The sequence below is a fragment of the Mytilus californianus genome, unplaced genomic scaffold, assembly GCF_021869535.1.
Source record: "Mytilus californianus isolate M0D057914Y unplaced genomic scaffold, xbMytCali1.0.p SCAF_3, whole genome shotgun sequence".
Taxonomy (NCBI): domain Eukaryota; kingdom Metazoa; phylum Mollusca; class Bivalvia; order Mytilida; family Mytilidae; genus Mytilus; species Mytilus californianus.
The window spans coordinates 3,286,083-3,303,666 of NW_026262679.1; the positions used below are offsets into that span (position 1 = coordinate 3,286,083).

The following is a 17,584-nucleotide window of genomic DNA, read 5'->3' on the forward strand; positions in this document are numbered from 1 at the left end:
GATATTATGTTACTAGGCACATTTTTTTGATAATAATAAATATCCATGCAAAAGTGATTCACCATGTCCATTACTTTTTGCGAGATTAATTCCAGTTTTTATTTTTTTTTTATATAAACTAGAGTCCAATTTAATAAACATAACAATCAGTCAGCTACAAGGAAAACCAATTGCATAAGCGAGTATATTAAAAGAGTTTCAATTCTTTTTTGTCGAGCCTTCGACTTTTGTCGAAAAAGCGAGACATAGCGATCCTACATTCCGTCGGCGTCGTTGGCGGCGTCCACAAATATTCACTCTGTGGTTAAAGTTTTTGAAATTTTAATAACTTTCTTAAACTATCTTGGATTTCTACCAAACTTGGACAGAAGCTTGTTTATGATCATAAGATAATATTCAAAAGTAAATTTTGTAAAAAAAAAATTCCATTTTTTCCGTATTTTACTTATAAATGGACTTAGTTTTTCTGCCAGTTAACATTACATTCACTCTGTGGTTAAAGTTTTTGAAATTTTAATAACTTTCTTAAACTATCCTGGATTTCTACCAAACTTGGAAAGAAGCTTGTTTATGATCATAAGATAGTATCCAGAAGTAAATTTTGTAAAAACAAAATTCCATTTTTTCCGTATTTTACTTATAAATGGACTTAGTTTTTCTGCCAGTTAACATTACATTCACTCTGTGGTTAAAGTTTTTAAAATTTTAACAACTTTCTTAAACTATCCTGGATTTGTACCAAACTTGGACAGAAGCTTATTTATGATTAAAAGCTAGTATCTAGAAGGAAATTTTGTTAAAATTTTGTTCCATTTTTTCCGTATTTTACTTATAAATGGACTTAGTTTTTCTTCCAGTTAACATTACATACAGTCTGCAGTTTAAGTTTTTAAAACATTTATTAGATTCATAAACTATCCTGGATTTTTACCAAACTTAGACAGAAGCTACTTACAATCAAAGATAGTATAGAGAGGAATATTTTTATTAATTTTTTTCCTCATTTTTGTTGAGCCTGCGATTAACAGTGAAAGTAGGCGAGACACTGGGTTCCGTGGAACCCTTACGATTTTTTTTATTTTTTGTCCAGTTCTTGATAATATGATTTTAAAAGAAAAAGAATATTTTATAATTTTTGTTGTTCATTTTCAGTTTCTTTTCCTGTTAAATTTATAGAAGGGTTATACATTTAGTAATATTTAAAACATAACTTTTATCCCTTTCATAAATTGTCAAAAAATTTCAAACACATTGGCTCTTATTGAAAAATATTGTGTGTACAGTCACTTTGATATACAATTGTATTTACAAACACAGTATAAATGGTTCTTTATTTTTCAGAATGGGTCACTTATATTTTCAAAATGGAAGTTTGTGTTCTGTTGGTTTGTTACTGAACTTATGAGAACTGTAACATATTTTGAGGCTATTTGGAGGCCTCAGACAATATTTTGGGGTACAAAACAATTTCGGGTACGTCTTGGAGGAGTTACTGAAGTAGTGCGAGATACTGACAAGACTAAATCATAGTAGACTAGTCATGACTTAGAAAGGGAGATAAATTTACCAAAAATAGGAAGTAGACAAGGGAGATAACCTCGATGAATGGAATCAAGAACAGAAAGACTTAGGAAAGTGTATCATGTTGCATTTTAGTTTTGGTTTGATTGGGAATTCAGTGCTTTAATGAAGGATATGTTTGGGTTATTCAACAACAACTGTCATCAATAGGGATACACTTGCATATAATCACGATAGTAGCATTTGATATATTTGGGAAATATTCAATTATTTTTGCTAAATTTGGATTATTAGTAGATGAAAGAAAATTCTAATACTGCTCAAGATTAGCACATGTTTGCCTGAACTTAGTGAGACATCAGTGATTTATAAATTTATAGGTTTTATAGTAATTTAAGGATGTAGAAGACTTGTGCATTTTCAACCTGTTAGGTAATATTGATTCATTATTGATATTTCTCACTGACAGTGCAATATAATAAAGTTTTATAAAAAAAATAAAAAAATTATTAATCCACAATTATGACAAAATATTGTCATCTACTATTGTTTTCTGAAAAGTAATTGTAGTTTACTTTTTTTAAATGGGTATTTATACAGGTGATAAATACAACATTTTAAGGTCCAAAAACAGTGAATAATTTTTTTGTTAAACACCAAATAGTTTATAGATTCTTTTAATTTGTAGGCTCCACATTTTAAAATATTTTTGTATTTGCAATCATCATTTCACATGTCTGTCATGATTTACATATAAATAACCAGTATTTTGCATTTTACTAGAACTGGTGGATGAAATGTTCCATTTATATAAAGGAGAATTTTTGATGAGCTACTATTTGTCAAAAGTCGTATAATTATTCAGTCTTTCACAAATACAATTATTTCATTATAACTTAAATGATAAATTCTGTTCACTTTAGTGCAGAAATGTCATTTGAAATATAAATGTGATATCTCACAGCCTTATATCTTTATATGAACATCTGAAGGGCATTATATGATAGATATATCATACATTTTGAATTTTGAATTCACGGGGCTAAATTCATAGTCTTATCATACCTTCTCTGTTGATATCTTATACTTTTTGAATTTTGAATTGAAGGGGCTAAATTAATGGTCTTATCATACCTTCTCTGTTAATATCAAAGTTGATCTGTAATAATGTATCATTCCTTTGTACAATGTATAGTAATCTCTGTTATTTCGCCCTTTATAAAAAGATATATTTTAATACTATATGTGACCAAGACTTAATGAGAAAATAAGTGATTTTTTTGGAAATTTTATTTTAGAGTTTTGTATATTGTAATTGAAAAACACAATGATTGAATTTTTGTTTTAAAAGAAAACAGGCTATTTTAGGAGATTATTTTGGCCAGGTTGCCAAGAGTGCAAATTTTCAGCAATTTTGCAAAAGACAGTACCAATGTTGTATAATCAATTCCTCCTGCAGTTTTCAACCCAGATCCTTCAAACTTTATAGAATTTTTGCAAACCAATTGAGGATTTTTACATTTTATTATGGAGTTGATAAAAAAAAATCCCTTATTTTTACAATTTATTTTTCCTTTATTTGACTATGGTCCATTTTTCAATTATCTCTAGGTGTATCATGTATTGATTTAATTTTTTCTGAAGGGTTGTTTTAATAGGTAAATCTGAGGGAAAAAAACTCAAGTTTTCAAGTAGTACATTATGGTTGATACAGGACCTACTATTAGATTGATACAGGACAATCAAAATAATCTTAGAAAACAATCAAAACATCAGCAGAGGGGGTCTCATTGGGGGGTTCTGATCCCGGATCCCGCTTACTGTTTTGTCAGATTCCCGTATCCCGCTTACACTATGTGCGTAAGCAATTCTCATTTTTTTGTAATTTCCCGTTTTCACGGCACAAAAATTTGACTTTCACGTGTCACGCTTTCAAAAAATTGTCAATCCCGGGTCACGCTTAGACCCCAATGAGACCCACTAAAGAACATCAGTGATTATTGAATGATCCAAAATTAATTTTAAATGACTTGTGTAAACAAAACTATTATCTAATTAAATATTTGAAAGATTGCTAAGAAGTTATTTCCATAATTATTTGTTTCACATCATTCTTTCATAAATGGCATACAGAAATATTTTTATTATTAATAATTTTGCCTATTTCAACAAGAACCCTGATTCATTTTAATTAAGGACAAAACAATATAAAATAAGTGAAAATTAAAGATGTTAGAATATCCTGCAGACTGACTTTATAAAAGTATGAAAAAGCTTTAAAAAAGCCTTACAAATTTTGAAAATTGTGTTATATACATTTAAATCATAAAAAGCACCCAAAACAAAAAGGAATAATCTTACTTCTATTTCTATAGATAATAAAAATAAAATGCAAAAAAAGAAGAGAATGGTAAAAAATTACAATATTTTTCTCACTTTTATTTCTCTTTATTATTTCATAAAGTTAACCAAATCAGAACTTCTATATATGTTCATATAAGAAATTGAATTAAAAACAGAATCCAAACTTTTAAATGTTATAGATATAATTATTTTTTTGTAAGATCTATTTTTAAACAACATGGACCAAAGTATGACATATCAGGGAATTTTCTAATAGATATTTATATTGAATTGCTGTTACTATTAATTTGTTTTTTTTAGTGAATATGAATTATTTAGATTTTTTCTTCACATACATAATATATCATTGTTTATGTTTTCATCTTGTAAATGACAATCTGTTGAATATATTTTATTTTTGAATGACTGTGCCAGTATTTATGGTTGGATTGTTCAATTCAACTCATTTTCATACTAGTCTTAGTGTAGCAGATATGAATAAAAGGAGTCAATGAGACAGCAACCCGAGACAGCAACTCAACATCACTAAAACTACGATACCCTGAGGTCAACATACAGTCTTCAACAAAAGAAAAGTGTGTATACAATATGTCAAGTTACATCCAGTCTAGAATGGTAAATAAATTTAACAAGGATTATCAAAGATCAGTTATTAACACTATACTGTGGATTCATTATTATTCGTTGGATACCAATTTTCGTGGATTTCGTGGGTATAGGTGAACCACGAAATTAAATGTTCAACGAATAACAAATTTTCTATAGGCTTGTATGCAGACTTCGACAAAACCACGAAATTAAATATCCACGAACATGTTAGTTTTCCTTAATCCACGAAAATTGGTCCCCACGAAAATAAATGAATCCACAGTATTCATTAAAGGACAACAATATAAAAAATGTATGACTCTAGTCAACCAGTGACACGGTTTCTTACATGGGATGTGTCCATAAACATGTTGAGGTTAGATATTTTGTAAGTGGTCTTGAGTACATGAGAAGTATAAAATATGTTACACAGACATGTAAATCATTGCTTGATTTTAATTAGCTTTACAGTTAAGGGTTATATCACATTTACATTTAATTTTTTTAACTGCTGAAAAAATAAAACCAGTATTAACAAAGTTAAACCTGTTAAATTTTGTAAACCAGAATTTAAGTATTGATAAGTTTCTAATATAAAGCTTTAAACAAATGCTTGGAGAATACATATTTCTTGTAATGAAATTCATGCCTCCTTTGTTGTATCTTTTTAGGCTGATCATATACCATTGTGAATGTGTAATCTCTCATTAAACTGATGTTATGTCTTTCATTGAATATGACCCTATCACCATGACATTTCTCACTGTAAAAATGATATTTATTGTGTTTGAATGAGTTTCATTGTTATGTATAACAACTATTTTTGATTTGCCTCAAAGCATAGTTTAAGTCATTTAAGATATTGTGTTACTTAAGTGTTTTGAACATTACTTCATTTCATTTTAAATAAAGGAGCTCTTTCAGCTTAGGCATGATGCTTTAAACCAGGAGAGGTACTTCGAAATCTGACAGTCACTCATAAACATTTATTTTGATATATTTCTTGTATTTTTTGTCATAAAAAGTAGGAATAAAAAACTGAAACACAGACTGAATGTCAAATTGCCTTTTTTTGCCTTTTTTTTGGTGCCATATAACATGTTTGACTGGAACACCTATTTGCAAATTTTAATTTCGAAAGTAAAAGATTTATCTTTATATGACTGCTAAATGATTGAACTCTTAAATACATTTCGGAAATTAGTCTCAAAATTAACTTAAACATCACTTTATGGATAATGATCCAACACCAGGATATTTATTACAAACAAATGTACTGCTAAGTTTTTTTCAAAGGCTGATATACTTACAAATTTTCGGCATTGGATAGAAATAATTCTTAATTTCCTAAAAAGAGGAAAAGGGGGGGGGGGGGGGGGGGGAGAAATTCTACATGTTTATCTGATTAATACTTTCTGTTTTTTTGAGGGAAGGAATGCTTTAAATTTACAAAATGTTAGTCCCATTTATTTTTCTGTAGGAAAAAGATAAAACAGGCAAGCATAAAAAAGGTTGTTGTTTATATTGATATACTTTATAATATGATTTCTTTTGATCTAAAAAATCCAGCTTCAACCAGGTTTAGTAATTGACAGCTTTTTTCTCTAATTTACATTGCAAAATATTCCAGTCCGTAATATACTTTCGATTCATTGTATTTTCCATTTCATTTCTTAAAAAAAAAAAAAAAAAGAGTTGAAAAAGTAGATTAAAAAATCATTTCATTTTTGAAATGACCCCTTTATTTTTGCAGTTTGAAAAGCTTTTTTGTACAATACTGAGTATCAAATAACATTTATTTTTTATATCATACACATTTTGACTTCTGTTGGTATAACAGTCTATATAATTATACCTATACAGCTATTTATGACAAGAGTACTGTAAAAATTGATATTAATACTAGGGTAATATTTTTTGCTATTTCTAAGTTTGAAAAATAGTTCTAAAGCAACCTTTAATGTCTAATTGCTTGATGTTTTTTGTTGTTGAATATAATTGTTATATCTGTTAATATATCTGAATTTAATTGTATAGTAAATTTTTAAGAAAACTTTATATTCTAGCTCCTTTACATGAGTAAATCTAAGATCTGTGAATAAATGGTTGGTGTTTTGTTATGTCTGTAAATTCATAATAATTGTAATTTTTTGTTTGTGGATTTGAAAATTGTGTATAAATGATTGTTAATTTTCTTGTAATTTTATACAATGGATATTTATATCATCTGTTATTCTGTCCATATCTACATTCCCATTATATTTTATGCAAATATAGAATATTTTGTTATAATGGATTGTTTATTTATTTGCCAAGTACGGGAGATAAATAAAGGCAATAGTAGTATACTGCTGTTCAATAGTCATAAATCGTTTAAGCGAAAACAAATCCGGGTCACAAACCAAAACCAAGGGAAACACATCAACTATAAGAGGAAAACAACAGAAAAACAGAAACACTGAACTGCAACAAAAACAAATGCCAACATACATAGAAACGGACTATTTGATAACAACTGCCATATTTTTGACTTGGTACAGGACATTTTAAGAAAAAATGTGGGTTGAACCTGTTTTTATGGCTAGCCAAACCTCCTGCTTATATGGCAATGTTAAGAATACAGCTAAAATGACAACATTATGTGACAGGAATACATTACAAATAAACGCAAGAATACTCAGGACAGAGAAATACATAAATAGATAATATAATAGTACATTACAACATGTAAACCACAGAATAAAAAAAGGACACCTCCAATGAATTTACAACAGTACACCAGGACACCACGATAGAATTATAAACTGTGCGTCACACAAATGTATCAACGCCACAAAAAGTGACATTTTTTGTGACGTTTATTTTATCGCAGGTAAATTTCTACAAATAGAATATAAATTTGGGATTGAGTTTGTAATGGTGCTATTTTATGGATTTTCTAACCATGACAATAATACCAAAACAGAATTGTGTTTGTAATGGTATAACCATTTGTACCCTTCCACCACGTTGGCTTTTCTTCCAAATCAAAACTAAGTATAGACAAAAAAATCCTGTGCATATAGATACTTTAAACTAAATTCACATAAATGAAATAGCTGATTATCTCAACCCTTACATACACACAGAAAATAAAAAAAGAATTCAAACCACAAATGATAAGACGATAAGACATAACTCAATATCGAACCAGACATAAAAAAGAAACATAACTAAATACATGAATGTTGGATGTATAAATACCGAGACATGTCGTATAGCAATGCGAATTCACACTCGGCAAAACATTCATATTTGGGAATAGGTCACATTGGGTACTTAGCAGACCAGATGATGTAGATGGTAAACCACAATCTAAGACGTAGTAAAAATGTTGTTAGTTTAGACACAGACACATTGTATAGATCAACCAATTCGTGATGGTGTCCATAAAATTTACAGAATGTCATTTTTAGCTCACCTGGCACGAAGGGCAAAGTGAGCTTTTCTCATCACTTGGCGTCCGTCGTCCATTGTCCTTCGTCGTCGTTAACTTTTTACATTTTGAACTTCTAGAGAACCACTGAATTGAATGAAACCAAACATGGTATGAATGTTCCTTTTGAGGTGCTGACCAAGTGTTGCTACGTTGTAGTCGATCCATCATCCAAGATGGCCGCCACCGGGGGACTTGGTTTAACATAGGACCCTATGGACAATACATGCAAATGTCTTCTTTTAGAGAACCACTGAACGGAATGAAAGCAAATATGGCATGAATGATCCTTATGAGGTGCTGACCAAGTGTTGTTACTTTGAAGCCAATCCATCATCCAAGATGGCCGCCAGCGGGGGACTTCGTTTTACATAGGACCCTATGGACAATACATACAAATGTCTTCTTTTAGAGAACCACTGAATGGAATGAAAGCAAACATGGCAGGAATGTTACTTATGAGGTGCTGACCAAGTGTTGTTACTTTGAAGCTGATACATCATCCAAGATGGCCGCCAGAGAGGGATTTAGTTTAACATAGGACACAATATGGGAAATACATACAAATGTCTTCTTCTAGAAAACCGCTTAATGGATTGATAACAAACATGGTATGAATGATCTTTTGAGGTGCTGACCAAGTGTTGTTACTTTGTAGCTGATTTGTCATCCAAGATGGCTGCCAGCAGGGGGAGTAAGTTTAACATAGGACCCTATGTGAAATACATACAAATGTTTTCTTCTAGAGAACCACTGAATAGAATGAAACCAAACATGGCATAAATGTTTCTAATGAGGTGCTGACCAAGTGTTGTTACTTTGTAGCCGAACCTTCAACCAAGATGGCCGCCAGCAGGGGACTTAGTTTAACATAAGACCTTACGGGAAATACATACAAATGCTAGAGGAGCACTGAATGGAATGAAACCAAACATGGCATAAATGTTCCTTATGAGGTGCTGATGAAGACCTTAATACATGTTTTTTTATAGATTGAGATCTACTGTAAACTGCAAAAATATCAAGAAAAGAAGATCTACACATAAGTCAACAAAATTGTCAGTTGACATCTTGTCGGAGTTATTGTCCTTATAAAGTCATTTTCTACAAATTCAATGAATTTATTGGTATTTTCTGTAAACTTTACAAAAGTCTTCTGCTTTTGATTAAATTAAGGGGCCAATGTATCAAACCAAATTTGGCCTCAATCATTATTAGGGTATCTGTTATGATTTTAATCTATTTTTACATGATTTCCAAAACCAAAGTAGAATCAGGTGAGCGGCACAGGCTTTTGAGAGCCTCTAGTTAATCTTTCCTCCTCATAACTCTGTTGGAGCAGTTTCTGCGTAAGGAGCACACTCCTGTATATGAAGTCCGTATAGTGTGAACATTAATGAGCATAACGTATCAACTGAGATATGTAAACACCATACGATGGGACAGAGGGTATGTTACTGCTGAGAAATGGGAAATTGATAATTGGGAAGTTGAAATCATCCCGTTTGTCACAGATTTTAGTGTGAAGTCGTCCATCTGTGTCAATATTGAGGAAAAGACCAAGGTATGAAGCAGTCCTTCTAGTATCAGTAGTATCCTTAATTTCAAGTTCACTGGGATATATGAGATGTAAGTACTGACTGAAATATGGGTTATTCAGTGATAGGACATCATCAATATATCTGAAAGTAAAATTAAAGAATTTCGTTAGGTGCTTTTTCTTTTTGTCTTTTAGAAGGTTCTGAATGAATTCTGCTTCATACGAGTACAAAAACAAATCGGCCAGTATGGGTGCACAATGTGTACCCATTGGAATGCCGACTCTCGAAATATCAATCCTCCAAACTAAACATACAGCTTAGAAGTAATAAACCACTAATTCGTAGCCCCTATTGCATTCTCTGACATCTCAGCAATTTCAAGTATGCATATCTATTTTGTATTAAGTTTGCATAGAGTGACAGTTATTCAATGTCAAAATCATACCTTAACCTGGATTGTGGTGAAAAAGTCCACATACCTTTATTTGCATATACGAGCACACAGGTTCTTGGAAGTTTTGAAGTGCAAAAACAAGTATTCTGAACTGAGAAACAGGCAAAATATGTCCTTCTATTTCAATGTCAGACTATTTTAGTACCAAACAAAACATTCAACAAGGGTTCAGCAGTGATCCCATGTTTTTAAGCTTTCATATCAAAATTACCTAAATATTAACATATTTGTAAGTTACAGCTATGGGTAGGAACTGTTTTGTTAAAATATGTACAACTATCTTATATGCTCTTCCAAACTGAACCCGAATTAGTGGTTCTATACCTGCACTACTTACTGTCCATTTATGAATTATGGTAGATTGCATTCCAAGTTTGTTTTGACAACAAACTATACATGGTTTTTCCTTTTTAGTTAATCATATACTTATGAGGTCAAAAGTGGAATTGATGGTGCGTTAGTTTGATGAAAAATATCACTTAATCTTTGGTAAAAGAAGGACGAAAGATACCAGAGGTACAGTCAAACTCATAGATCGAAAACAAACTGACAACGCCATGGCCAAAAATAAAAAGACAAATAGACAAATAATAGTACAGATGACACAACATAGAAAACTAAAGACTAAGCAACACAAGTTGGTAAGTTATGAGAAGTAACAAATTTGCAATTTAAGAATCTAAAGCATTATAAGTAATATTTTAAAAGGCATACACGGAAATGCCTTGGTAAACAAAATCTTTAAACAACGAATATGTATCCAATGGCGTAAAGCTTTTTATTTGGGTGAACAAACAATGAATTCACCCATAGTCCTTCAGATTCTGAAATTACAAAACAGAAGAATAAGAAGCTTTAGTTTTAGAAAAAAAATCAATGAAACAGCATGAACACAGATATATACATATGTCATAACCAATACTATTATTGATAGGGTAATCACAATAAGAAAACAAACTTAATGACATAGTTACAAACCTGATCTTGAACAGTATCTAAACATTTTTAGAAATTTACCTGTGACGTCACTTTTGTGGCTTTGACCCAGTCGTGTGAAAGACAGTTCGTGATTCTGTTGTGCTGTTTTGTGTGCTGTCGTATGTTGTTTTACGTGTTCGTTTTTATTCTGTGGTTAGCATGTCGAAATGTACTATTGTATTGTTTATTTGTGTATTTCTCTGTCCTGAATGTTCTTGCATTTATTTGTACTGTATTCCTGTCATGTAATGGTGTCATTTTAGTGTTATATCTAACATTGCCATAAAAGTGCGAGGTTTGGCTAGCCACAAAACCAGGTTCAACCCACCATTTTTTCTTAAAATGTCCAGTACCAAGTCAGGAAAATGGCAGTTGTTATCTTATAGTTCGTTTCTGTGTGTGTTGCATTGTCGTTTGTTTTTTGTTCACTTCAGTTTTTCTGTTGTTTCGTTGTTTTCCTCTTATAGTTGATATGTTTCCCTCGGTTTTAGTTTGTTACCCGGATTTGTTTTTGTCTCAATCGATTTATGACTTTCGAACAGCGGTATACTACTGTTGCCTTTATTTAATATTATCTTTATCAATTTCTAGATCTAAAAAACTGATATATGAAATGTTCAAGTATTTGATAATTTCTTCATTTTCAGATAAAACTGATATGTGAAATGTTGAAGTATTTGATAATTTCTTCATTTTTAGATAATAATGATTGAAAATTGAAGCAGCTATGAAATCACGAAGAATCAATACTTAGTACATAGATTAAGGTAGTATGGCAGTATAAACAAAACATTATAAAATTCTTTCATACTTTGCCAAAATATAGCATACATTGTGATATGTTCAAAAGTGTAATAATGTCAGGTTATAACGCTATAGATTGTGAAAAAAATACATTTTGTGTAGATTATACAGCGAAAAGGCATCATTATGTGAATAGAAGGTAAACTAAATGACAGAATTTTAAAATAAAATATGAGAAGACAGCTGTTATAAAATGCTTTCAGAAAATAAAAAGAAAAAATGGGGTCACCATAGGTTTTTTTTTTTACTATAGTATAAAATAGAAAACAGTTTTTTTTTAAATTTATTCATCGGAAAAAAATGCAAAAATTTATTTCCGGATTTGAAAATAGTAACAATTCATTCTAGAGTTAAAATTAAATTTGTGTATTTTATAAGTTACATATTCTGTTCACAATGGTTGAACATCTCATGGTCATCTAATTATATACCTGACATTCCTTATATAAGATCACCTAAATCAGGTGAGAAACTAAACAGTTTAACATTATCCCCACATGAAGGTACATGCCAGTATTTGTAATCACTGAAGGAATTATTTCAATTACGTGTACTTTTAAAACAAATACAAAATGCATTTTTAATCAATGATACAGCTGCAAAAAAAAAGCTAAACTTAGAAAACTCCAATTTTATTTGAATGGATCACATGCACCATGTCATTTTCATTTCAAGAATATAGGTTAATGGTTTGACAAACTAAATTTCAAATAACAATGAATTTGATTATAAATTCTGGTCAACACTAAGTTTTATAATTTGATATTAAAAAATTAAGTGAAAAAAAGTAAAAAACATAAATACTAGGGATGTCAACGAGTACTCGAGTACTCGAGTACCGCTCGGTAGTACCGAGTATCGATTACCAAAATGATACTCGACTAATCGGTTTCCTGTTCGAATGTTGTTGCTTTCAAGAAAATATTTTTATTAAGAGCGCCTCGCGGGAAATTAAATATCAATCAAAATTAATCAAAATCAAAATTCAATTCGAATGTTTGCGTTTAATTGTCATTAATTATGCCCCCCCCCCCCCGCCCCCCCCAAAAAAATTATGGTTTAACATTTCTTGGACTGTAATTTAGTCCTTGGTAATAATGTTGAGGGTTTGAGGATCATAAGTCAATACATACATGTGAAATAGGTATAATTTTGTGTTTCCATTTTGAAAATGTTTTACCAAGCGAGTACTCGAGTATCGCTCGATAAATCCAACGAGTAATCGATTAGTAAATTTTCACCGAGTTGACATCCCTAATAAATACTGAACTCCAAAGAAATTCAACACGGAAAGTCCTTTCAAATGGCAAATGGCAAAATCATTTTAAGGGACTTTCTATACAGTCTATGATAGTAAACACCTTATATATATATATCAGAAAAATTCAAAAAGACTCCAAAATACAAGACTATAGACTTGCCTTGTGATGATCCTTGTTGAAAAAAGTAACATGGTAAAAGCATGATGGATGGATGGAAGGCTGTTAGTCTCTTTAGGGTATCACCACCCAGTAGCCAGCTTCGGTACAGACATAGAAGTACGGATATTGTGTTATTGAAATTATTCTAAACTTCAGGTATATATCTCCTCATACAAAGCTCTGATTCTTTACTCGGTTTTGGCTATACTTTTTGTCCTTTTTGTTTTTATCTGCTCTTCAAATTTTAAATAAGTTTTGGAATTTCAAATATTTTGGCTTCGAGCATCGCTGAAGACATTTCTCGTCGAAATGCGCATCTGATGCAGTAACATTGGTAATTGAATGCATATTCAAGACGAGAACGTGATATAATTATAAACCCTGCTTTGTACTAGACCGACAAGCTAAACCGGATTTTTTTCGTGCTAGTTCACAAGGTTACAGTCCGCAGGAAGACACGTCACCCTTTAAAAAACATGGGCACTATTTCTTATGAATAAATACAAGTGGAAACTAGTGTGTATTTTTGACTGTGTATTGATTTATTGTTTTTATATACAGCTTTGCATAGTTATCATTTCGAAGTTAAATTATGCATTATAGTAAAAAATTGACTGGGTCTTAACTTAGACAAGATGTATCATTGCAATAAATGACTGTATTTATAGACAAGAAGACTAAACTTATGTTGACCAAATAGCGTAGTACCATAATTTACAATACATTTGATCTCAGCTTTCCACACAAACAGTGCTGACAAAACCAAAAGAAAATCTTGTAAAAAATGTCCCTCAGAAAATCAAAGTTTTTATATTAACACATGGACATGTTGCTCTTTCAATTGCAATGTTCAAGTGACCATCTGGGACAGTTAGCCGGTTTTCTATCGATATATCAGGACAATCAAAATATGTACTCGCACCAAATGTTGATGAACAGTATTAATTGCACGGTGCACTTATTAAGTGAACTCAAATAGAAAGATGTCAAAGATGTTTCAAGTAACAATTCCATGATAATTTTACATTCGACAATGTCAAAAATGAGGAAAAGCGGACAGGTGATTTTAAAAGGATCTTATATGCTTATATGTTAATTAGACCGGTGTTTCTTAAGAATTAAAACTAATAATAACTGATTTTGTTTTTTCACAGTGATATTTGATTTCGAGCACCAACTGAAGAGAAAATCTGCACATGGTGCAACAAATTACTACGATAACTTTAAATGTTGTACTTGCAACATTTATTATCTGTAAATATGACTTGCAATTTTGAAATAATACTATGCACACATCGTCGTAAAATGTAATCAATAAGACTAACTAAGGTTGACCATGTTGTATTGTTTCCATGACTAACACCGTCCTGGTACACCATTAGAACTTAGACTTCTACAAATGCAGTGGTGACAGAATCATGGTTTATCCACTAAAACTGAACTGCATAAAAATATCAGTTACATTAACATTTTGATGTGTTCATTCGAAAGTCAACATGAAAGGGACTACGTGGGAACAATCAGTGGATTGTTCCAAAGGTTCACATCAAAAATATATAGAGTAACAAAATAGTTTAAATTCAAACTTAAATTGCCACAAGTAATTTTCTTACTGGATATACAAATGTAAATATTCAAAAAACAATTGTGTAGATACTTTTTTAATTTTTTATGCATGAAAATACCTATCAAAAGGGAACTGTTCAACTGCTATAATGCTTTGTGGTTCAATTGCTTTAATACTTTGTATTTCAACTGCTATAACACTTTGTTGTCCAACTATCTGTTGTATTGGAAAAAAAAGAAAACGTGTCAGGCAGGTTAACATTAGTTATCAAAAACCGAAAGTAATATAAAACAAGGCAATAGCAGTTGGTTTACCGATGTTCAAACTTCGTAAATCGAGTAGAAAGAGACAAATCAAAGTTACAAAGAAAAATTGACGGAATCATAGGAACTCTAAAAGGAGCGAGACTAGTTGTGTCGACAAAATAACAGATCATACGACTGGTATAAAGAGATCTAAGATCGCAGAAACATGTCACTAGTGAGTTGAGACAACGACACATCGTATCGGTCAATCAATTCGTGATGGTGACCGTAAAACTTATGTAGTGTCGATTTTAGTCGTTCTTCATCATAACACTGTTGGGGCATTTTTTGTGTAAGGAGCATCCCCTTGTTAATGAAGTCCGTATAGTGTGAGCATGCACGAGCAAAACATATTAACTTTGATATTTAAACGGTATATGATGGAGCAGAGGGTATGTTACAATATACTGAGAAATGGGAAGTCGACAATTGGACAATAAAGTTTAAATCATCACGTTTGTCATATATTCTAGTGTGAAGTCGTCCATCTTTGTCAATATCGAGAAAAAGATAAAGATATGAAACAGAAGTTTAATGAAATTTTCGTGTAGTAAATGGGCTGGGGAGTTTGATATTTTGACCCTTTGGCCAACAACTCTCGAAGTTATTCATTGTTTACGATGCCAAGTTATAAAATGACCAGGGGGAATATAATCTTAAGGGGACGATGCACAAAAACAATCGGGAGGTTTGGATTTTATATCCCTGAGGGTACTCTCTTGTGATCGAAAATCTTGGAAGCAATTGGTTGAGTGAAGGTATATGTATTGATAGTATAATCTTTTAAGAAATCAGGTATTGTTTTCTGCACAGATTTCGGGTGGAAAATATTGTTTAAAAACAAATTTTGCATGAAGTTGTCAATGTTCATAGTTATTGCAGCCAATCTGTATTGAACAGACATTTTATCAACAACGGTAGAGTTTGAGCCTCTCGAAATATTGAATTGATCTTTGATAAAGGTATGGAAAAGAGTTTAGTTGGAGTATAGTAAATTCTGAAAGGTTTATGAACAGAGGATAACAAACCATCTATAGACGGTGTGAACAACATATGGTGTATAGTTCCATGAACGTGAATCCTAATGTGTCGAAAATTGGTAGTAGTATAAAGTAAAATAACAAAAATACCGAACTTCAAGGAAAATTCAAAACGGAAAGACCCTTATCAAATGGCAAAATCAAAAGCTCACACACATCAAATGGATGGAAAACAACTGTCGTATTCCTGACTTGGTACAGGCATTTTCTTATGTAGAAAATGGTATATTAAACCTGGTTTATAGCTAGCTAAACCTCTCACTTGTATGACAGTTGCATAAAATTCCATTATATTGACAACAATTATATAATTTTGATTTGTCGATATCTCTACACCTGGAACTAGACAACATACTCATACAATCAATTTAATCGTTGCATCCATAAGCGATAACTGTTCCAAATTGTCTTCTTTGTAAGCGATATGTGTACTCAATATGGTATCATTTGCTGAATGATATGTTTTCTCAATAATGTTTCACAGTATTTCATTGAAAAAACAGAATGGTCAGGCTGGTGAAAGTGTTTATAGAGAAATGTATTGTTTTTAGGATCATTAACATTAGACCATTGATCATTCATTATTTGTTTAAGTCTTTGCCCTGTTTCACCGACTTAGATCAGAAAAATATCGTACACAATATTAGCAGCATTACAATACAGATCCTAACGACTACATGTATTGTAACATTTGATGGTCAAGTTACTTTGAAAATAGGTATCAGTAATGATTATACCACAAATAGATGAAACAATACTGCAAGTTGTCGATGAAATAGTAAAAATCTGAAAGGTCAACAGAACGGGGCTGAAAATAGGTAAATTTGTTCTGAATCTTTGTAGTGCAAAAAGGAATCGGAAGACTACACAAAGGTCGTTTTCATGAAATCTTTTAAGATGATCGATCTTAAAAATATCAGTTTGTTATTATGTTGTGCTGTAACAGCATTGCCTAAGGTTAGGGGAGAGTGGAAAGCTTACACACATGTTTAACCCGCCACATTCTGAATGTGCCTGTCACAATTCAGGAGACTGTTTGCTGTTGGTTGTAGTATGCATTGTTTGTTTTTCTTTTATTGTTTAACATAAATCGGGCAGCTAGTTTTTCGTTTGAATTGTTTCACATTTTGGCATGTAGAGGCCTTTCACAGATTACACTACGGAGTGAGTTTTTCTCATTGTCGAAGATAGTACGGTGACCTATAATTACTAACACCCACCTCCTTTCGTCTATGGAGAAGTCAGCAACAAGATATTTTGGGATTTTAATTACTTTGAACAGCATTAAATCATTTCTAATAATGATGGTGGATCTTTTATTTAAAGAACTTTACCCAATAAGAGTGAATTTTATTTTCATTGAGGTGCTCCTCTGTTGTAGTTTCTAATGTTAACTGCAAATATTCTTTTTAAATAAGGGTCATTTGATTTTTAAATACACAATCGATAGCACAATTCATGAATAACGATACATTAAAAGTATTAAGACGAAGATTAAAAAATTGGTTTAATTTTAAATGTTCAAT

General features: G+C 31.4%; 2 protein-coding genes across 6 annotated transcripts in view; both read left to right on the top strand.

The window, feature by feature from the left end:
• The window catches only part of LOC127733842 (ceramide glucosyltransferase-B-like), a 35,608-nt gene extending 28,843 nt beyond the window's left edge, over positions 1-6,765 (top strand). For all 3 annotated transcript variants that reach the window (XM_052243249.1, XM_052243251.1, XM_052243250.1), the window contains exon 12: positions 1,342-6,765. In XM_052243249.1, the coding sequence (XP_052099209.1) occupies positions 1,342-1,530 (189 nt within the window). In that variant the 3' untranslated portion in view covers positions 1,531-6,765. The remainder of the gene's footprint in view (positions 1-1,341) is intronic.
• Positions 1-17,584, top strand: part of LOC127733848 (uncharacterized) — a 282,424-nt gene that overhangs the window by 140,228 nt on the left and 124,612 nt on the right. The window lies entirely within an intron of this gene.